Below are 23,961 nucleotides of genomic sequence, written 5' to 3'. Positions count from 1 at the left end.
GCAATGTCCGTGTTCACCTATGTGTCCGCCCATGTATGTTAATGAGCACCAGTATTACTATTAGTACCAGTGCCACTGCCAGAAACAGAGAGAGATAGTGCTGCACGTGCTGCACTGTTGCCTGCGAGAGAGAGAGAGAGAGAGAGAGAGAGAGAGAGAGAGAGAGAGAGAGAGAGAGAGAGAGAGAGAGAGAGAGAGAGAGAGGGAGGAGGGGGGAGTTGCACCACTCAGATTTTTACTTGAAGCCCATGCTTGTTGTAGGAAGTTGTGACTCAGTTACTACTGGAAAAAATGTTTTTAGAGGATGTGATATGATTTAGTTAATTTGTGTTAACCTTTAATAACAAATATAATTTTTGTTTGGAAGCTGTTGGCTGTGTAACCAGGCCGATATCAAATTGATAAAAATAAATTAAAAAAAAGTTGAATTTGAGTGGAATGTTGTATAGAAATAAAAGTATTGATTTTGGTGCATAAACTGTATCATTGTAAGGTGAGAAAAGTCAGAAACTACAGCCAAATGGAATGATGAATAAAAACATGTTAAAATGGTGCATATCTAGTGCATTTGCTGTTAGTTTTAGTGTGGCTACAGTATACATCTACGTATATAATCCCTTTTGTACAGTTGGCAATGGCATCACACAATTACAATATTCTGATCATATGAAAATATGTTTTAATTCAGTATATATAAAACATGATTCCATGCATAAAACAGTGTTACTGTATTTGTACCGTATTTGTAAACATTACAGCAATTTCACAGACAATAAATTAGTCTAATTCTGTACATTTGTCAGTGTCTTTTTTCCAAGTGAGGAAAGCATTGGACAAGTGCATTAGCATACATAACATTTACTCTAGCTGAAACATCTCTGGTTAATCTCCTTCCTTGAAGCAGTTCTTCTTCCTTTTCTGCTCGCCTTTGTCTTCCTTGTGATCCTTATAGTCTGTGAGCTACAGTGTGGCATGATCTAACAAACGGTGAACATAAAAGCATAATCATAATCATTATAACCACACATTATAATCACATCTTGACAGAAAATACTGCAGCCGACCCGGACGGCTGGCGTAGCAGTCCTGGTACAGTACTGTACCTAGGCTGCTAATGCAGCGTATTGCGAGTCCATCCTGACGACCTTTGCTGTGTGTGTGCCCCGTCAGTCTACTGTATCTACACAGTATAAATAAAAAGGCAGCTTGTAATTTAGGTTTTGCCGTGAAAGGCAAAAACTGTCATGACTCACCATCGAAAAACAGTGGAGATGTGCAGCGGATCTCTCTCATCTTCTGGTCAAAAAGAGCATTCATCTCCCTCTGCAGGGTGCCTTCGTGCTTCTCTCCGCCAGCTGGCACAGAGGAGCATGCAAGCTCCAGGCTGTCTATGCTGCTCCCATCACTGCTAGATGTACTGTCAGCTAGGCAGAGACCCGTGGCTATGGGCTTCATCTGGTTTCTGTAGCTACCATAATGCTGTGCAGGAGGCCAGTGGACAGCAGAGCTGCGGTTCACCATTTGTGTGTGGGGAGGAGAGGTAGTTTGTTTCCGTGGGCAACTTTGTGAGCGTACACTTGATCGCATGGGGGGACTGGCCCGGCGTGGAGCCTGCAAGGTCCTCACCCTGGCAGGCGACGATGGAGGGATCAGTGCAGATGGCTGGGCTAAACGGTGCAGCTGAGGGAGTGATTCAGACTGTCCCTGAGTTTCTGATACTAACGGAGGTTCAAGGGTAGGTTCATCGCCTGGCTCTGGTCTAACTGATATTTCCTCAAGGGTAGCCGACTCGGGCAACGATGGCTCAAATGTCGGCTCTCTGACATGTCGATTCTCCGACTCTGAGTCAGGCTTGTCTGTCCGGAGTGGAATTTGGTCTTCAAAAACGGCACTGCTATAAGACCACCAAGGTGGCGAACTCGTCTCGACATCAGAACTTGTTTTCGGTGGATCCTGGATTTGAACTCTGAGAGCTGCACGCCTCACTGGCTCACTCATAGCCTCCATGTGGAGCCTGGCCTTGGCTGCCGGCCCCAAAGAGTCAACATCCTTTCGGTAGTGCAGCGGATATGGATCTTCTGAGGATTGGTCCATTGAAGTGCGCTTTTGAATTTGATGACCCTTCATATGTTTCTTGGCTGCTTTCTTGATGTGCTTCTTCGCCACTTTCACAGCATTAGTTGATTTCACCTATTTCACCAGGAACAGAAAGGTTTTAACCCATTTTGACCTGAGATCAGATTCTAAAAATGTCTTCTACATCCTGACAGTTTTCCAAAAAAGCTATGTTTCTATGTCAGTGGTTCTTCAATTTTTCAAAAATAGCAGACCTACAAGCTCGTAGTGCACCACTCGGTGGCGTGCTATGAGCTTGTAGATCTGCTATTTTTTCAATAGCTAAAGCATAACATAATGCTAACACCAAAAGGGGTTCCCGCCCAGAGAATGGGTGGCAGAAAGTCATTGATTTCATTCGTGAGTATATTTCAGTGAGTCTCTTACCTTTCCTGACATGTCCTTTATGGCAATATGAACAAAGATGGACGCTGTTGTCTGACCCTCCAAATACACATGCCGATAACCTTCAAAAAGACATTTACAATAATCATATTAGCCTACATGTTTTCACAACAGTAGATTTTCGTCTGAAAGCTAAACAGTTTTTCTTCTGTTTGTTTTTTTTAGTTTTTTTTTACCAAGACAGAGTAGACCTACAATATGTAACTGATGTGATAATACTATACCTGGCATCATGCTGATAAAAGCTATGGTCCGCTGTCCGATGTAATTATGTCCAATGGTTTCTTGATTCCACACGTGAAAACGCACAAGGGCAATCTGGGGCATCTGCATATTGAAGACCATCGTCTCCTCCCACATAGGGTTAAAACCTGCAGTAAAGTACTCACATTTATCAGTACCAATACTGCAATGTGGAAATACTCTTGTTACAAAATGTACTTGAGTAAATGTACAAAACTATTGGTATCAAAATGTACTTAAAGTACCAAAAGAAGAAAGTACTCATTATGCAGAATTTCCCATTTCACAAGTTTTCAGATCCTTTAAAAACAGCAGATCTTCAAGCTCACAATGCGTCGCGTCACAAGGGATTATGCTATTGCTATTTTCAAATGGCTGAAATGTACTGTATATATATAGGGCTGAAGTGGTTACTGTATGTTTTGTAATAATAATCTAAATCTACAATCTACAATGATTTGATTGGCTGGGCAAAGTTATTGAAGATAAAAGTGAGCGCAGAAAAGTGAAGACACCAAAAGTGATTGGCTGGAATGACATTTGTGATGATTTGATTGGTTGAGCACATGATGAATGATGATGTATGACGCCCCTCACTTCACATGGGTGTGATTTTTACTTCCAAAAAAAACGAAAAACGAAAGATTGGCATTACTATGAGATGTACTTAGAGACAAATTAGCTTCATTGACCCAGGCTCTTGAACTGTTTATTTTTACACAAATGTTTAAACACTCACCATTATCCTCCACTACCCTGGTTTGCTGCTTGGCAGTGTCAACAGGCAGACCAATAATCTCTACTTCAACAAAGGGATCAATAATCTGGATTGACAAAAAGAGACACTTTTACTATATGTCACATGGACGATAGACAAACAATTGCTTGATGTTCTAATGCAGTGGTTCTCAAAATGCTCTCAAAGTGTGTAACGGGTTATAAGAGGTCCCTAGTTCATATAGACTCAAAATGTGTCTTTAACTGCCGATTGACAACACCTTGTGATCACATCACGACACCTTGTGATAGGGGGGGGGGTCCCTGGTACAAAAAAAATCAGCTGGGGGGGGGGGGGGGTGGTCTGTGGACAAATACATACCAATGTTGGGGGTCTTTGACATGAACATGTTTGAGAACCACTGTTCTAATGTTTTGTTGCTGCAATGCATGCCTCACCTCTCCTCTGTCTCCAAGCATGGAGTCTTTGGGTTTGGGCAGCTGCTGTCCACTGATGATTTTTAACTCTAACTGAGTCTTTCTGTATCCCGGCTGGGGCTCATCTACCATAGGATTAAAGGCACCTATGGAGGTTCAACACAGAGTTTACTAGCTACGTCACATTTCATTTAAATAGTGGGAGAAAGCTTTCATTTAATGTTTTATTTGTTTAGTTCCGGTGCGTACTGATACTACATACCTTTGCACATACACTTAGGCTTCAGCACATATCCGCAGTTGCCGTTACTTAAGAACTTTGCTCGGTTCACTTCAAGCATTCGTCCCTCCGTTTGAAAATTCAGTGCAGCTGAAATACAAAAAATTAAAAAATAAGATCGATTAGATGTATAGACTATAGACTTGAAAATATTGTTCCTAAAGAAACTAGTAGTATATAAAATACTAGTATAAAAAGTACAAATTCAGTTTTGAGGAGACGAAAAGTGTAGGATATCTAGATTATAGCGTGCCTGCTGCTGCCGCAGCGAGCCCACAATAAACAGACAAACAGTGTATACCGTTTAGTGTTTACTGTATAGTCATAGTGTAACACACAGGATTTGAACCATGCACAGGAATCCATGCATCTACTGTATCACTCAGCCAGGGGATACTTGACCTTGGGAGATATTAGGCGTGGCTATACTCTGTTCCATTCAACCCCCCTCCTCTGACCTCAGGCAGGGTTACTCTACTCCATTACATTAACACCCAGTGCAAACTATATTCACAGTTGCTAGAAACCCTTCTTTCAAATGCAATAACATGTGACACATCTTACCCATGTGGCATCCTGTGTTCCAGTATGGCTGTGGGCAAAAGTTGCTTGAGTCCACTCTGAATTTGGAGGGGTAAACACGAACGAGCTGCCGCTGGTTTAAACGGACCAACTGAGCTGGCTGCAGTTCCAAAATCTGATTCATAACGTTCTCATTGAGGGAGGACACCTGCCAACTGGTCAGATGAGCTGCCAGACAAACAAAACGGAGTTAGAGCTCAATTTGACTTGAATATGCCATATGGTTGTGCTGCTTGCAGAAAATAAGTGATTTAAAAAAATAGCTGATTTTCAACCTGAGAAATTAGCTTTTTTCATCGATTATTATGACATTCACGATGAAGTATAAAGGTACCCTATAGATGCATTCCACACACCCAAAAAAACGATGATATTACCTTGTGTTTCTATGTCGTGAACTCGGACAGCTTTCGTGTACTTGACCAGGTCAGAGAGAGCTCGGGACAACCTAATTGTTTTCTGGCCAGGTTTCCTGGCCATGGAAATAGGGATGCACATTTAGGCCTCAAAATTAACATAATGCATGTGGTAAACCAGTGGTTCTCCAAAGTGGGGTCTGGGGACCCCCAGGGGTCCTTGAGGGGGTTCCCTTGGGGTCCCCAGATTAATTATTAATAGTTAGCAACCAAATGGACCCTTTAATACAGATCTGTAACTCAGAAAATGTACAAATGTAACCAAATGGACCCACGGTACACAGAGTTATGGTGGATTTGTGGCATAAATGCATACCAATTTAAATACCACTGCTGTGGTGGTAAACTAAGTCCAGTGTGTGTCCTTACTTAGGATGGTAGACAATCTGAGTGTGATCCTTGTTGCTGTGGGACTCCGGTTCCCCCTTAGTAGACATTGCTTTTTTTATCGCCCGGACTTTCTTTTTCCTCTGGACAGAAACACACATCAGTCAGCAATTTTACTACAGAGGGATGTTCATGAAGGATACTGTGGTCTCGTTACAGTCTGTCACTGAGATAAACTCAAGTGATGATGACACAGCAAGAAAACAGACATGTAGTGTTTTCTTAAAGGAATTGTTACATTTTTGGTATTTGGGTTTGATATTACATCATTTCCCCAACCACTAAGATTGAGATTATTATTATTTATTTCTTTGTCGTTGATTTTAGGGTTATATTGATAGACTGACAGGAAATGAGGAGAGAGATGGGGAGTGACATGCAGCAAAGGTCATCGGGAATGTGAAATAAGAAAATCTCACTGAAGGTACAGTTTTTGTATAGCATTATATTAACAAGCTGCATTTAGTATTATGCATATTAGCTATTTGAACTTATAAGATGTGTCATTGATTGATTGTCATGAGAAAGGAACAATTAAAGTGTGTCCTTTTTCAGTTCAATAAGGGACATGCCTTCTAGTTTCCAAATAAGGGAACCATGTCCATACCTGTGATGAAAACTTTGCATCAAAATCACGTGGAAATGAAAGAGGAGCTAATTTGAATAAAATTTGTATAGAGCAAGCAGTGAACAGGAAGTAGAAGGAAGGTGACAGTGTCAGAGGTCACCCTGGGCAAGACCTAAGCTGAAAAGACCATCAGCGGAAGTTGCAGGATTTTAGCGGAAGTGAAATAGTTGATGCATTACAAATCAGTTTACATTCTCCGCGAATGAAACAAGTGTTGTGATTGGTCGGGAAAATACATTTGACGGCTGTTCCGGAGGATACAACCGCCGATAGCTTCTCTGCCTTAGGTTGTGACCAGGCTTTTCTTTTTGCAGATAAGTAAGCCTGAAACCGAGGCTAGTCAGGGGTGGTTTTCAAGCAGGACCCAAATGCAAGGAAATCTGGATCTTAGAAGTCTTTATTCAAACAAAGACCTACAGTAGCACAACACTAGCAAACATAACAGACTTGGAACACAGGTGACAATACAATAATCCAACAGAGAACACAACCAAACACAGGGTTTAAATAGGCACAAGATTAACAGGACACAGGTGAACTCAAATCAAATCAACACAAGGATTGACTGGGGAAAACAAGACACAGGTGAAACAACGAACCAAAAATCAGGGAAGGTGAGACAAGGCAGGAAACTACTACAAAGGAGGACAGGAAACACAAAAGCATCACTTCAAAATAAGATTCAGGAACACCAAACACGGAAGGCAGACCCTGACAGACAGAGGACTAGTAACATGGCAATATACCTACAGTATACAGTACAGTACACTGACCTTCCTTTTAAAACTCCTTATGAAGGACTTATGAAGTCGTCTCTTCTTTTTTGGCTGTTTGGCAGCAATAGCACAGGTCCCATCCTAATTAAAACAATCAAACATGCAATGTAATTCACAAAAAGTGCGATTTATCTATTGCTACTCACTTACAGTACTTTACAGTCATTTTTGAGTGGTGCAACCACTTCAAGGAACAGCAATGTCCGTGTTCACCTATGTGACGTTAATGAGCACCAGTATGACTATTAGTACCAGTAGGGGCGCTGTTGTGCCAGAAACAGAGAGAGAGAGAGCTGCACTGTTGCCTGCTAATATATGAGAGAGAGAGAGATGTCCATGTTCACTTATGTGTCCGCCTATGTGACGTTAATGAGCACCAGTAGGGGCGCTGTTGTGCCAGAAACAGAGAGAGTGCTGAGAGAGAGAGAGAGAGAGAGAGAGAGAGAGAGTGAAGTTGCACCACTCAGTTCACACAGGTGGGATTTGATCTAAACTGTCATCTGTAGCCTATATTTATTTGAAAAGTCGTTTCTCTCATAGGTTTAATTGATTATACAGTTATATCACAGTTTGTAGAATGGGTACTGTTCAAACTAATGTGCAGGTCAATACTGCTACAACTCGAGGATAAAATCAGAAAAAGCACTAAGACTTGTTTACATCAGGGTCCTCTATTTTCAATGAATCAGATAAGGCCTGCAGGTCTCACCGTGCCTGCCTGAATGTCTTCATCTTCTTCACTGTCCTCGTCTCCGGTGTCCTCGTCCGACACATCACCTTCCTCTGCATTTGGATCAAGGTTTGCTGGGAGCTTTTTCCCCTGAAACATAATAACCAATCATTAATTCACATGAGCACAAGTGCAACAGAGGACAGATGAACAGTAGCGGGGCCATTGGTATAGGCCTGCCTACACACAGAAAAATAAAGGTGCCAATTGGAACCAAAATTGGGTCTTCAGAGTGATGTCAAATAAGAGCCATTTTTGGTTCTTAAAGAAACATTTAGCCCCCTTAAGAACCCCTAAGCATTTAATGAACAGACCCTGTTCATTAAATAATTATGAAATGATTCATTGAATTCATTAACCACCCCCTTTCCCAACCAAATCGCTCGGATAAAAAATAGTCGATATACAAGCACAAGAGGTCGCAATGTAATGCCTTGTAGCTTGTATAGATCTGCTATTTTGGAAGAGTGTTCGCCTGTTAAGACATGCCCAGAATGACTCGAGTGTTAACATCGAAAAAGCTTCTAGAAGTTCTCTACCATATGAGGAACATAATGGCTCATAAAATAATAGCTTTCAAATAATCATTTAAGGACCATTATTTTTCTGTGTGTACTGGAAAACTGAAACCTTGACTAGAACTTTTCCCTTCAGGGTCTCTGGGGACGGCAGCTTCCGGGTTTCAATGTTGACATTGGAAAGGTCCACTTTGTCCTGAAGCACCTCAACGATATACTGGGCCATCTTTTTCTGCTGAGGCACACTGCAGTGGTTCTCTATGGATAATATCACTGGGTACCTGAGGATAGCACAGAAGGGCCAGTGGTGGAAGAAGTAAGTACATAGATTTTGAGTAAAAGCAGCAATACCACAGTACAAAAGCAATATGTTACAAGCAAAAGTATAAAAAAGTATAAGCCCCAAAAAAGATAAAGTAGCAAAAGTAAAAGTACTCATTAGAAAATCACATGTCTCGTGTTAGTCGACTATATTAATCATTAACCACTAAGCCGTATTTTATATTTCGGATATTCAAAATATGGATCTACCAGCAAGCTTGTATATTAGCCTTTTTTTTTAAATAAATTCTGAAGACTTTTGATTAATAATTGTATTCATTATTGATAATCTATCTCCAAAGTAACCAGTTCTAAAGTTGTCAAATTAATGTAATGGTGCAAAAAGTATAACATTTGCCTCTGAGATGTAGTGGAGTAGAAGTATACAGTATACTTTACTTAACACCAAGTTAATCAAGTTAAAAAAAATGAGGAGACACTCACGGTGACTTTGTGAAGGCATATCTGTTAATCGTTTCGATGACATCTTTGAAAAGAATCTTTGATGTCAAGGTGTAACCGTGGTGTATAATGGGCTCGCCATCTGGTCCATCCCAGCAGTCAACTGAAACAAGAAAGAAAAAAAGAAAGAAAGCTATGTGTTGGGAAAAGAGGTTGTGCTTCAAGAACGTGATTTTCAGTAGAGTGCTTAATACAAAATCCAGTGAGCATATTCCAAAAAAGAAAATTGAAAAAGGTAGCACATCTCACATTTCAGGTCAAGGAGGACTGAATACTCACATTTCACCTTTTTTATAAATGGCTCTATATAAAAATGTGTATGCCTTAACTTCGTGTTTTTGTACCATGATGTGAGCCAAATCTAAAAGTGAAATGTGAGTATTCAGTCCTCCTTGACCTGAAATTTTAGATGCGTTTTTTTTTTCTTCATATTTTTGGTGGAATATAGCTCATTACTGTAATGCTCTCTACTCCAGTCACAGTAAGAGCTCATACATCGCCTCGGTACTGAATGTAGAAGCCTTATTACAGATGCGAGGAGATATGAGCATATAACCCCAGTTTTAGCTGCACTACCCTGGCTGCCAGTCACTTTAAGAATTGATTTTAAGATTGTATAATTAACTTTTAAATCTCTTCATGGTCTGGCACCTATACCTAATGGAACTGCTAAAGCCCTATGTGCCGGTCTATAGCCTGAGGTCCTCTTATTAGGTCTAGTTGTTCCCTTCGCCATAAAGGCCCCTCCAGAATGGAATAGCCTGCTCGCTCACCAACCAGTTTTAAATATCTTTTAAAAAACCAGAAAAGCCTTTCTAATATCCCCTTAAGCCAGCATGTCAGTGCAGCACATGGTCTGCTCATTGTATGTTCATTATTATATTGCCTTGTCCTACAGTTGCATTAGAGTTGGAGTTGCAGTAGCCTACTGTGAATCCTTACCCTCTACACATCGGCAGCCGGCCTGCAGGACGTATGCATACATATCAGCCCTGGACTCTGACATTAGCTGGTCGCCTGTCAGGTAGGTGTTGTGAGATGAGTTTATGAAGTAGTTGCCTAAGGGCTGACTCATGTCCTGATTCACCGTGTGGTGAACTGGGTTGAATACGTCTCCGTTAGGACTCCGCATGTACTTGGTAAATCCTGAAAGAAGGTTCCAAAGAATTCTTTCAGTTGATTGTCATTGAGGATTATTGATTTTTATATAGGCCTACAGGGGGAGAAAAAAAATCTAACTTAGTATATGAACAAGCTCTACTCACCATCAATGCCCAGTACCATGCGCTGAAGGTTCTCAGGACATGGCTCAAACTGTGCGACTATCTCAACAAGATGCTCTCTGTTTATCCCTTTCTTCTGTGAAATGAAACCATGGACATGGTGCATGAAGAAATAATATATTTATTTCGTTCTAAATGTCCACAAGTTGACAAACCAGATGTAGCAAATGTTCTGGACACTTTATTTTATATTGTTGTAATAAAATAAAAATAAAAATAACGGTAGTGGGTCGCACACACCAAGACTTCAGCAAATTGTTTATTTACACACTAATGAAGGCTGGATAGCCGAAAGGTTTGTTTGTCCCTGTTCAAATATGAAATAAACCAAGTCTTGGTGTGTGCGACCCACTACCGTTATTTTGATATGTTTTGAACGGTAGCGCACCTATAGTCAGAGCGCGGTGTAATATATTGTTGTAATACAAATCCATATAATACCCTAAATATAAAACCCTGAAATATAGCTCTACACACATTCTGATCTGGTCTATAGGCAGAAATTTTCAGAAATTACCAAAGAATTTCAAAATTAGCCAAAAGGTTCAGAAATTACCCAAATATAATTGATCTAACAATGCATCTATTTTCAGCAAAGATATCTAGTGTAGTGGGGGAAAGGATGGGCACCAAATACAGACCCCTGCGGGAACAAAGTATAATACAGTGGTTACTGTAAGTGGTTAAAATAGCAAAATGGACGGTTCTCTGCTTTCATCCACCTTCTGTTCATTTTCCAGAAAACGAGCGAGGTCATTGAGATCCATGACTTCTTTCTGGTTGCTGTAGGAGAGAAGTAGGAGGTAGAGGTCCCTGCGCGTGGAGATCATCTTATAGAAGCAACAGAACTCCTCAAATCCCAGTGATCCCTGGTTCATCTCATCAGTGTCTGCTTCCTGCGGATGGAGACGAAAGCCTTTCACAAGCAGGAAATGAATGACTCAGTTTGTATACAGTTTGTGACATATTATAGTGCTTAATACAGAATATCTTAGGGGATAAATCTAGTATATCAGCCACATAGAAAGGTAATTAATGGGAGTCATTGCACAGCAAGTGCATTGTTGTGGTTTGTGGAGGAATTACGTGACAGAACTGAGTCACTGAACGTGTGCAATATTGCTGCAACCAAAGCCATCTGTTCACTGGTAGCCATATGGTAGTCCTGTAGCGTTCTGCCGTATATGTCCTGCTGGCACACTACGCTGGTGCTGTTGAGATTTCTCTGTCACTGGTTCTGTCTTCGTCACCGTGTCACCCTTTCCGTCTCTGTCTCTGTCTCTCTTGGACTTTATATGTATTGTAAACGTGACTTGACTATGACAAACCAACGTGGTACAGAACGACAACAGAGCTCAACGACCTTTGAGTGTGAGGGTCAGGGGTCAACGATCTTTAACCTTACACCTTGATGCTTACATTGCATTCAACGCCTTGGTAAATCTTTTAGGGAACAGAAAACAGTGGCTCAAGTACTCAAGTATGTAATTAGGTACAATTTGAAGTGACTTTTAAGTATTTTTTACACTGAGGTATTAAGACCTTTTACCATGTAAGTCCAAAATCAGAGTACTTCTTCCACCACTGAGAGAAACATAATATGGCAAAAGATTTCGATGAGATGGCATGACTAACTTACCGGTATCTAACTTATCTCTTTGCCTGTGCTAATATTCAATTAAATATTATGGTTATGTAATTATTACTAACTTACACAAGGCAGGAGTGCAGTTGTAACAACTGGAAATATTTGTTTGACGTATGGAGACACTAGACACAATGACATATGTCATATGGAGACACTAGCCCAGATAAACCGGTGATTTATAGATGGCAATACTGTAAATATAATATAATATATGATATGACATAACTTATGTTATGGCAATGGTCTTCAAACGTTTTCATGTCATGGACCCCAAATAAAGGATGTACTTGGCTGCGGACCTCCATCTGAAAATATTTTGTGCCAGGGACCCCCATACAAGATTTGTGTTGTTAAAATGTTTCAAAGATATTCCTCATTCCTCAGATATTCTCATTTTTCAGGATGTTTTGGGGAAAATAGTCGATCTTTAACCTCAAATACGTCACATTGTGACCCATTTTGAGCTTGTAGATCAGCTATTTTCAAACAACCTACACCCTACAGTATATAGGGTTAAAGTGGTTAAACAGGGGGCACCCTGGAACCACCTCAAGGACCCCTGGGGTGCCCCGGAGCACACCACTCACCACTCAATTCATTCATGGTATATGGTCTTACCTGAAACATCTCTCTGACTTTCTGTTTGGGTAAATTGACGTTGAGTTTGTGGAGCAGGTGATGAACTTCTGATATACTCAGAGTGCCGTCCCCATTCTTGTCTGCCTCTGAGAACGTCTGCTGCAACCATGTGTCTTCAGAGTTAAGGTTGCCTGAGCATTCCTAGGGTTTCATCTGCTTTTGATATTCCAGTTTTTATGGATATATGTTTTGTCCCTGCCTCTGGTCAGACTAAATTCTATCTCTCAAGAACCGATTCTGAACTGCACTACTGAATCTGTCGGCAGGGGTATTCAGAACGTGTATACCCAGGTGAAAAAGAAATATATTTAGTATACTTTTTTAAAGTATACTAAATGTACTTATTTGTACTTGAAACTATTTGAATTTAAATTGTGCTATTTTGAAACTACTTAAGTTGTACTTTTTATACTTAAGTTGCACTTAAGATGTGCTAAAACATATCTTAAATATATTTTTTCTATACTTTTTAACCCTTTTGTGACCAAAAAAATAGTGTTAAATTGAAAATATACTTCCAGTATCCCAAGTATACTTTTGAAAAGCATACTTAGATTATATTTATAGTGTATTTTCGAATATATCGAGTGTATATCAAGTATTAAATAAATGCATTTAAAATATACTACCAATGTGTTAATAGAATAACATTATGAACTAATGTGCTTAAAATATACTTTGTTATCTCGAATACACTATCAGATCTACTTAAACATATCTTAAATATATTTTTTCTATACTTTTTAACCCTTTTCTACAAAAAAATAGTGTTAAATTGAAAATATACTTCCAGTATCCCAAGTATACTTTTTCCAATGAGTGAAAAGCAGACTTATATTATATTTATAGTGTATTTTTATAGTGTATTATAAGTGTATATCAAGTATTAAATAAATACATTTAAAATATACTACCAATGTGTTAATATAATAACATTACAAACTAATGTGCTTAAAATATATTTGATAGTATACTTGAAACTAATACAAGTATACTTCAAATTAATGACTTTTATACTCCAAATACATTTTAAGCATTATATATAATATATATGCAAATTTATACTTTTCCAAAGTATATATATATTATATATATACTTCGGAAAAGTATAAATTTGCATATATTTGCATATATAACTCTTAATTGGAGCAACCATGTTACTATACATATGAATGGGAAAAGGGGAGAGGGACTGATCAAACCAACAGACATTTATATTCATGGTTTTACTAACAAATCACATAAAACAACATAAATCACCAAATAACTCCACAACAAAACCCTACACAATTACCCATAACATAACTCCAGTATACATTCTAATATTCAAATAATAACACAAATAAGAACAATAACACACGGTCCTTGGCGCCCCAGTGTATGCTGGGAAATGGACTTCCTCTAGCCACTCCCATTTCACCTGGCAGTATTTATAGCACATTAGTACTTAATATACTTAAACTTAATATACTGAAAGTTTATACTTGTATTGTATTTATAATGTATTCAAAATACAATCTACAAATATATTTACTTAAAATATGCTAAGAGTGCATTTAAAAAATACAATCTACAAATATATTTTTAATTATTATATTAAAGTACATCTTACAATAAATGCATGTTCAGGAGAACTCACTATGAATATATTGCTAATGGACTTAAAATATAATAATCCCAAATGTATTTTTAATTATTATATTAAAGTACATCTTACAATAAATGCATGTTCAGGAGAACTTGCTATGAATATATTGCTAATGGACTTAAAATATAATAATCACAAATGTATTTTTAATTATTATAATTAAAGTACATCTTACAATAAATGCATGTTCAGGAGAACTTGTTGTGAATATATTGATAAAGTACTTAAAATATAATAATCACAAATGTATTTGTGATTATATGTATTTAAGTTAGACAAAAGTAAACATAAAACGAATGCACTCATGAAAAGCATATTTTCATACTATTTGAAATATATTTCTCATTTAGTACACTTATCACAAATGTGCTAAATCACAAATTAATTTATATTCACTTATATTATATTTAGCAAAAATGTACTATTAATATGATTAGAGACACTACAAGTATACATTTAACATACTTTCTGTGCTAAAAGTGTACTTAAGTATGGAATAAATATATTTATTTTTCGCCTGGGTAGTGCTGTTAGTGGGACTGCAATCTGGGAACCCATCGGCATAAAGAGGAAAAAACAGCACCCTGTTTTCATTTGAATTTGCCTCTGGGGGCGGCGCCATGAATGTGCGTGGTGGGGCACCTATGTTTTCATTCCAACTAACAACAATGTATACACGTTCTAGGCTATAGCTCAGAATCTGTTCTTGAGAGATTAGTGGGAATGAAAACAGAGGCGCTCTGCCGGAAGAGGAGGGCTGAGGGTGGACCAAGTGGGCCACATTCTATTGGGCAGCGCCCCCAGAGGCAAATGCAAATGGTAACAAACAGCAGAGGGCGCTGTTTTTCCTGTCTTTGCAGATGGGTTCCCAGATTGGACTAAATTAAATACATTGCATTTCCTTTTGGGAATGGTAAATGATCTGATAATCACAATGTTTGATAATCACAATGTAATTAAATAAAATGTATTCTAACCACATTAACCCCGGATGGCATCTTTTGGGTGGATTTGTCAAAATGTGAGAAAGAAAAAGAAAAGAAAAAGAAAAATGAAATCAAAGCATCGCATTTTGACTATAGGGCTTTTGTGGTTAAGATAATTTTGTTTTGGGTTTTTTGTTTGGTTTACAAATCACGTTCCCACACTGCCTTATGGTGCCAGGGCACAACTGTATAGTACTATAGGACGAACTACTCAGCTAGCACCGTCTACATGGAGATTAGCTTTTTTCATGATAGTTATATATGGAGGGTCTGACTCCATACAGGAATAATAGAACAAAGGATATTGGTCACGTGTGCGCTGCCTGCGGGCGAAGCTGTCCTCATCGCTGATGCCAGCCATGAGGTACTTAAGGCCAGTGATCCAGGTTCGGGCCTCCTCTCCATTGGCGGAGACCAGGTTGAGAGATTGCAGATGGTTGCCATGGTAGATACTGAAACAGCAGTTGGGGTCGAAGCGGTTCTCTGCGTAGCGCTGGAATATCTCTGACTTCTTCCCCTCGCACACTTCATGGATGGAGTCGATCGTTACTGAAACAAAGAAATAATTCAAAATCTAAATGTCATGACATGTACTCAACCCCCAGTACATGTGAAGTTAAAGTACTGGGGTACTTGCTTTAAAAAAATACTATAGGCCTACAAAAGTACATTTTGTTTTAATATCAGTGCATTAAAACTTATCAGACATCTTTGTAGCAGATCTATAAGCTAAAATCAAATCAAATCAAATCAACTGATGTATGTGGACATAAGGGGCTCAGGCCAGGGATTGCAATTAACAGAAACAGAACAGCTGTATTGGGGCCCCTGACATGGTGTCCCTGTGACTGTGATTAAACAGGACCTAAAACACATTGCTAGGATGCACCTGGGATGTATCCCAAGGTCCTCTGGGTTTCGGGTCACTCAACATCATACGCCTCACTCGGGTGACACAGCCGGGGTGATCAAGTCCCGATTTAAGGCTCATTCATAGTCTGGATTTTCTGTGGTGAGGTGACAACCGGAGCAAAAGGTGACAAGCGGAGTAAAAACAGAGAGAAGGGCTGGGGCGGTGGCGGTGGTTTGCTCTTCACCGCGGCTCGTGACGTCATGTTGTAGTTCGGTGGTCACCTCACCACCGAAAATCCAGACTATGAGTATGAATGAGCCTTTACGTTCCAGTAGCTACCCTCGTTCAGTCCCATTAGGGAAAAACCAGGGACACACAATCCGCTGCTCCAGACTCTGCCGGTACTGGGCGGGCCATCCGGCGTGTGGAGGGACTATAGGCACTGTGGGTTAGACTCCTGGCCAGGCACCTCCTACGCCTCACCAGGTCCACTCCTGCTCTCACCAGGTGCAGCCAGGACCTCTGCATTGCACCAGATTCCCAGCACCAGACACTTCATTCGGGAGTGGTGGATTCTGCAGGCTGGAATATCTCTGTAGTGCTGCATGGTGCTGCAGGCTCCACTTGCATCTTGAATGGCCCTCCCAAAGGCCTCATGTGGGTTTTTTGGGCTTCCACCTCACGGCGGACACAGGCTGGGGCGCTAACCCAAACTGCTCACCCGGGAGCCGTCTACATTCCGGCTGTCAACCATCTCTCGGGTGGTCACCAGACTATTCCCGGTTGTTGAAGAGCTGTATTAGGGTCCCTGACCTGGTGTCCCTGTGACTGAGTTAGATCAATGGCTCTCAACATCTGCTGAATCAGCATGACTGTTGAATAAAACCATGGTTCATTCTTTTTTATAAAAAAAAATTCTTAGACTTTTAATCTTTTACAATTCATTGATATGTTTTTTTCCCTGAGTGCCTTCTGAGCGATTTGCAATCAAACAGAATATATTCTTACCTTTTTCATTTGGAGTGCAACAAAGGGCAGCCAATCAGTTATTTTCTTCCTAATTGTTATTTGGTCTAATTTGTGCAGCTGCAGGCAGCAATTGGTTATTGGTTCTTCCTAGTGGGGAGCATTTGACTTCAGTAGGTTTATGACAGAGCGGCCGAATCAAACAAAAACATTCTCTGTAACATCAATACACCAAATACTGGTAAAACCAGGCGGTAAGTAATTGTATCATGACTCACTTTTAGCTTTATCGTGTTTCCTTGAGGGCCGCCAACGGATGCAGGACTTGTGTTCATCCAGGTAGAAGAAGCGCACCAAGCCCTTCTTCTTCCCTTTCAGTTTGGTCATCTGTGAGCCATTTTGCATCATATACATGCATCTCTCCACTGCAAGGCGAGAGACGTTACAGGGAGCTTAAAAGTGCTTTGCACAAATCATCAAGAGTCTTGAGGGAAAGCAGTGGCTTGGGAAAACGAAAGGTTCCTGGTTTGATCCCCAGCTCCCCCAGTGTTAGTGTCAAAGTGTCCTTGAGCAGGACACTCAACCCACCATAAAATAGAAAATAATAGGCTCAAATAAAAAACAAACATAATATAACAATGTAAAATAACAGTGCAACAATGAATGAATGAGTTTATAAAAAGTGTGTAATGAGTATATACTGTACTACTCTTCATTCTAAAGGCAAACACAGAGGCAGCTAGCATTCTTTTTCATCTGATCTTACACTGCAATCTCTTCTTTCCCCAGAAGCATGTTCACTTTTTAGATAGTAAGTCAATCCTATGATTGCTCAATGTCTTTTGAAACATTGTCCAAATGCATGATCACTGTTGCAAATGTAGTTGCCGTGTCGTAGTTAGCACTTTATTTGTGTAATAGGTGTGTGTAATAACTGCTTCAGTAAAACACATTTTGAAAACCCCTAAGACAATCCACACTGCAGTCTCTGGAGACAGTTTACCAACAAGCAGTTTTTTATGAGATTACTGCACTACGTCATAAAGGGGTTTCAATAGCCATTTTATACTGCTGGAAGAAAACATGCAGTCCTTAAAATGTCCATATTGTCAAGAACAAATCACAGCACTGTTTATACCAATACTTGGAGATTGGATATCGATTTTACCTGCAGCCTAAATAAAGCCCACCAAATAGGTGGCTTCAGGAGAACTGGTGTGCTTTTCTGTTTCTCCTGGAATTATTTGTTATTTGCAGGTTTTGTTGTGTAGTTTATGAGAGTGAGAGCAGGTGTGTTTGTAATCTGAAGCTCACAGCCACGTGATGCACTCTGGTACATCACTCAGCCTAATCCTAGAGGATTGTCTACTGTCCATATGGCCATTATCTACTCACACTTCCCTGTATTTCCATTCTATCATACTCTGAAATGTAACATTTTGGAGGGCACTTTAATTGCGCTAAGCTCCAGATCACGGATCGCACCTGTACAATACAACACCATTTTCTGTCTCATTGGCTCATAACAGAGAGCACAAACACCTTAAGACCCTCAGTTCTTTCAATATTGAATTGGGATTCCTGCTAAGAAATTAATATTGTCGTTCCTTTAATATTCAGTGGTTCTCAACGTGGGGTCCATGGACCCCCAGGGTTCCTTGGGGGGGGGGGGGGTTCCAAATGGACAGCCAGGTCTGTAACATACAGCCAGGTCTGTAACTCTGAGAGCATACAAATGGAACCATTTGTATGCTCTCAGAGCTATGGGGGGGGGGGGGGGGGGGGGTCTTTGAAATGTAATAGTTAGAGAACCACTGCAAAATATTCAAAGTGGCAAACAATGAGTGCTGTCTCACCAATCTGACCCAGTCTCCATTTAGGCTGAGCCACCACACTGCCACCGATCCAGAAGAACTCCTCTGCAAGCCTCGAGATGGAGGCTTTCTGCCACTGTTTCGGGGACGACATGATGGACGCGCTGGGAGGATAGAGGGGGCTCGAGGCCCGCCTCGACAGGGAGGATGGGGGGGACGCCCTGGAAGGAGATGACAGAGAGCCCAAAGACTGGAATGTAGCTTTCACTGCAGGCGACAAGGAGGACCGTGTTGGTGAGCTGGGGCTGCTGGCCGGCCCGGGAGAAAGTGGAGCCATAGCTGGGATGCTGTTCATTCCTGCGCTGTACATGTTGGGTTCCTGCTGCTGTCCTCTTCACATGGTATCACCCTGCCATCTGTGGCCCCCCACAGACGGCTGGGAGCTTCAGTAGAACCGGTGCTGTATCACTGCTTGTAAACCTCAGCATGTCTCACATCTTCCTGTGTGCCACACTTTAACGTGCCAGCATCTTCGGTACCCACAGCCCAGAGTATTCCAGGCTGCAGGTTCACGCCGCCATTGGACAAGCAGTGCTGTTTCCTTGGAAGAGGAGCAGTGTGCAACACGTGTCAGCTACTAAATCTTCCTCAAGCACTAGCCTAATCCTGGAACGAGGCAACAGCATTGCTTTCACAGGGGGATTTTCACACAACCAATAAGCGTCTGCAGACAAGGGTGTAAGACAGCTTTTGTGGTTCTCAGAGTAGGGTCCAGGGACCCCTGGGCCCTAGGGGTCCTTGGGATGGTCACAGGGGGTCCCCACTACTACTCCCCTGCAAAATGAGTTAATATATAATCAAAATATAATGAAAATCTGTTTGCCTACTTTAACCCTATATACATTAGCTAATTTCAAAACAATCTGAAGAATTTGACTCCATTAGTGACACAACACTAATCTTGTATGGGGGTCCTTGGCACCATTTAAATAGTTCATTACAGCAGTAATAAATCACTGTATTTTGGGGCAGTGTAGCTGTCCCAGCAATGGGTATTTTGTAATATTTGATTTTTTTACATGCCTTTGTAAAAATGTATGATATGTGAACATTGTATGTATTTTTGCTTGGGTAACATGTATTTGTTTGGTGTGTGTGGTGTATTGCCTTCTATATTGCTAATTTCATTATGACCTGTTGTAAGGGCATGTAGGTGCAGACTAGAGCCCTGTGATTAGAGCGAGGCAGCATTGATTGCACCTGTGTGTGCTAAGCTCAGGCAGAACAAACTGAGTTGCAGTGGTGTAAGGAGCTCTTCCTACGTCTAAAAAGAGTGTCTTTAAATAAAGAATATAAGATAAGATAACGTAGCTCTCCTAAAAGAATCTGCAGAAGGCGCACACGGTATGTTACATGTTGTTATTTTCTTTGTCTGTAAACAGTGTGGTAATTCTGTCGATCGTTTAATTGTTTGTGTACATATCATATTTCATGTTTAATTCATTGTGTTTAAAAGGATGTTATGTTTTGTGTTGCAGTTTTTCACGTTGTCTTGGGGAAATAAATAACGTCGAGATATCAGTTGGAGCGTTTGTTATTCTGCTGGATAGGACCGGTTATACATTAGCTAATTTCAAAACAATCTGAAGAATTTGACTCTATTAGTGACACAACACTAATCTTGTATGGGGGTCCTTGGCACCATTTTCAGATAAAAAATGGTGCCAAATAAAAAAGTTTGAATGATGCCAGTGTGGGCATGTCTATAACTGTGCCATTATCATCATGATATAATTCATTGCAGGTCATTTCAGGGTATGATATGATCAATAAAGTACAAACACCATGAATTCTATTGTGTACTGTAGCCCATGGATTTCCCTCTGGGCAATCATGTTGTTCTTTCTCACGCATTATAGGCTATTCTGAAAACAAATAACCAATAAAGTTTACATTCACTTTTCACCTTGTGAAACACAGGTAGGCCTATACCTTCCTGGCCAGGGATGAGAACCTCCCATGGTCTTTAGAAAAAGTATAACAAGAAAAGGGCACTTTTCGAGTAGAGGTCAAATCTTTGCCAGGAGGCATTCTGCAATAATAATATATATATATGGAGCATTTCTTGTGTACAAGGTTTGATGAGGTCAGATCAACATATGGAATGTCAGCTACATACATATATGGAGATCTAAGGGTGGCAGCGGGGCAGTGTCTTGAGTGTACAGGGTTTGATGAGGTCTGGCCATATATGGAGCGTGTCTTGAGTCTACAGGGTTTGATGAGGTCAATTCAACATATGGAGTATATATAGCCTATATGAAAAAAAACTAATACTCAAGTAAAGTACAAATCCTCTGAATCTGTACTTGAGCACAGTACTTAAGTACATTTACTCAGTTACTGTCCACCTCTGAGTACCGATATGTATGCATGTGCAAGTGAAGTATGCATATATGTGCAAGTTGACTATTCAGTTAAGTCCTAAAGGGATTCCCATAGCATAGAGTCCATAGACCACCACGTTATGACGCTCACATTCACCAAGTGTCCCCTAGTGTACATGGCTGAGCATTACACCACTATGCCATCACACCATACTCAACAGTTGTCTCCTACCTGCTGTGCTTTTGCATTTGAGCTTCAATAACGTAAGTCTGGGACTTGAACAAGGAACCTCTACTGCAGGGGTGCCCAAAAGGTAGATCATGATCTACCAGTAGATCATACAAAGGCTGTGCAGGTAGATCACATGACATGCCCTTAAAGAATATTTCATTAAAAAAAAAAAAAAAAAAAGGAGAAAAACTATTTTTGGCATACATTTTAGTTTTAAGATGTTGATATTGATTTTGTATTCATCTTTAGGGCCCAAAAATCACACCTTAGAAAGCATTAGTGATTTAAAACACAAAGTGTTTTGACTGCAGGGGGACATATTTTGACAGCAGAAAACTAAGTACTGCACCCGCAGAAACTGCCTGTCATAATTTCACCCCCCTCCCTATCAAGAAATTGGACAGATGTTGATATTCATTTTGTATTCATCTTTAGGGCCCCGAATCACACCTTAGAAAGCATGAGTGTATTTCAAACAGAAAGTGTTTTTTGACTGGGGGGGGGGTCATATTTTGACAGCAGAAACTGCCTGTCATAATTTCCAATCTAAGTATGTATTGGATAGTATTAAAGAGTGTTGCTGTGTACACAAACGTTGGTAGCATTACAAATTAAATACAAAAACCCTACTTATTCCATTTCTTCCCCCTCTATTTCCCATTCCAAGTGCATTTGTCTTATTACATTTAAAGTAGAAAAAGTGCCCCTGGGGCACAGGTCTCCACCAGGACAGGTCAGGTTGTGGGCTCCTGGTGGCGCTATAATAGGCCAATGTGAAAAGGGTGCCATTTGTTCCTACACAATTGATAGCAATTGGATGACTTGAGGCATTTTGTTGTGTTTTGCAAAAATCAACCTGTTGGTGGCGCTATAACAGGCCAATGTGAAAAGGGTGGGATATATTCCTCAGCCTAGTAAGAAAGTGTGAAAGATTTCACGTAAATTACACGCATGCGTTCATGATTTGAGGCTTTTGTTCAAAACGGGGCAATCTTGCAAACTTTAGAAAGCCAATTTTAGCCAATTAGGATGGAATATGAAATATCGGACAGATCCGACTTGAGCATACGTCTATAGAGATACTGTGTAACGATTAGATTTTTAGCTGGACAGGGTTATTTCAGACATAAGCCCCAACTGCTCAGGAAACAGGGGGATGGTCCTCCAGCACAGGATGACATGGGACTTGAACCTGCCAACTGTCTGTATTTGTTAATTAAATATTTCAAATTAACCATTTAAACACTTGGAATAAAGAAATTAGATAAATTAGCTGATCCTTGAGCTTGTAGCTCAGCTCTTTTCCAACTAGGCATTTTAAACCTTTAACATGGTGAAACATGAACTGTTCACATTTTAGTTAGTATTTTAAATTATTAAAGTAAATCATTTCTAACTTTGTCTTATTTTGTAAAGTTATACTTTTGAAACACAAATGAAAGCTTCCAAAGTTCCAATCATAACATGAAATACTGCAATGGGGTCCTTATGCAATCCAAACTGTAGCAGTTACTAAATACATTAGCCCATTAAAGCCAGATTTGAAACACATTAAGCAGTATTTACAAATATCACCGATTAAGACAAAATAATATCACCGACCATTGGCGTCTTTGGACTTGGAACATGCCGAGTAGATCTTGCTTCTTGTTTCTGGTGTATAGTTTGTTTGAATGCTCCCTCCAGCTCAGCCATCTTGCTGGTGCACTCTGGGAGATGTAGTTACCAGAGTGTGATGTTGGAAGATGCCTAGCAAACTCTCCACTTCTGAGTTTCGACAAAACAATAGGCAATTGCCTTTGACTTGGTTAAGATGTTGGCTTTCCACGTGGGAGACCAGGGTTCGATTTCCAGCTGTTACACTGACATACAAAAGAAGAGCTCAACAGTAAAGAAACATCTGATTAATTTAATTCTGTGTTATTTTACGTTTACTAACTGAAGGCTAACGAACAAAAGATCACTTCAAAATTAACAGGAGACTGTGGCTGAGAGTGTCTGACTGATGGTGCAGTGGTCTAAAGATCAGTCTTTCAGTACAGACAGGAACAGGAGAGAGCACCGTCTCTTGATGGAGGACCATCAAGAGACAGTGCTCTCTCCCGATCAAGCGCTCCACACCATTGAGCCAAGGCACCTTTGGGCATTCAGCAGATGTCTCCTGGTGCTTTTGAGTTTTTTTTTTTTTTTCAAGCCTTGAAAAGTTCAAATTACTGCAGCATTGAGCTGTACAGTAGGAGGAACGGGACTTGAACATGGAATGTCTGTACTGAAAGCCTGATGATTAGACCACTGCACCATCAGTCAGACACTCTCAGGGAAAGTCTTCTGGTAATTTTGAAGTGACCTTTTGTTCGTTAGCCTTCAGTTAGTAAAATTACACAGAATCATATTAATCAGATGTTTCTTAGCGCTGTTGAGGTATTCTTTTGTATGTTAGTGTAATAGCCGGGAATCGAACCCTGGTCTCCCACGTGGAATGGAAAG

At 40.2% G+C, this 23,961-nt stretch overlaps 1 protein-coding gene across 1 annotated transcript; it reads right to left on the bottom strand.

Moving 5' to 3' along the window:
• Positions 1-1,242: 1,242 nt before the first annotated feature.
• On the bottom strand, positions 1,243-19,225 carry plch2b (phospholipase C, eta 2b; the record flags this gene model as incomplete). The annotated part of the gene is made up of 20 exons (XM_083771110.1): positions 1,243-2,190; positions 2,503-2,582; positions 2,745-2,891; positions 3,503-3,587; positions 3,940-4,064; positions 4,181-4,288; positions 4,763-4,948; positions 5,158-5,252; positions 5,566-5,666; positions 6,985-7,068; positions 7,697-7,807; positions 8,348-8,516; positions 9,001-9,121; positions 9,961-10,164; positions 10,284-10,377; positions 11,024-11,197; positions 12,568-12,719; positions 15,535-15,771; positions 17,320-17,466; positions 18,898-19,225. The coding sequence occupies 20 exons, from the start codon at positions 19,223-19,225 to the stop codon at positions 1,243-1,245; spliced, it is 3,696 nt and encodes a 1,231-aa protein (XP_083627236.1).
• Between the last annotated feature and the right edge of the window lie 4,736 nt (positions 19,226-23,961).

This window comes from Protomyctophum parallelum (genome assembly GCF_964188405.1).
Source record: "Protomyctophum parallelum genome assembly, chromosome: 8".
Taxonomy (NCBI): domain Eukaryota; kingdom Metazoa; phylum Chordata; class Actinopteri; order Myctophiformes; family Myctophidae; genus Protomyctophum; species Protomyctophum parallelum.
Note: the sequence above shows the minus strand (reverse complement) of the source record. Positions and strands in the feature narration are given on the sequence as shown.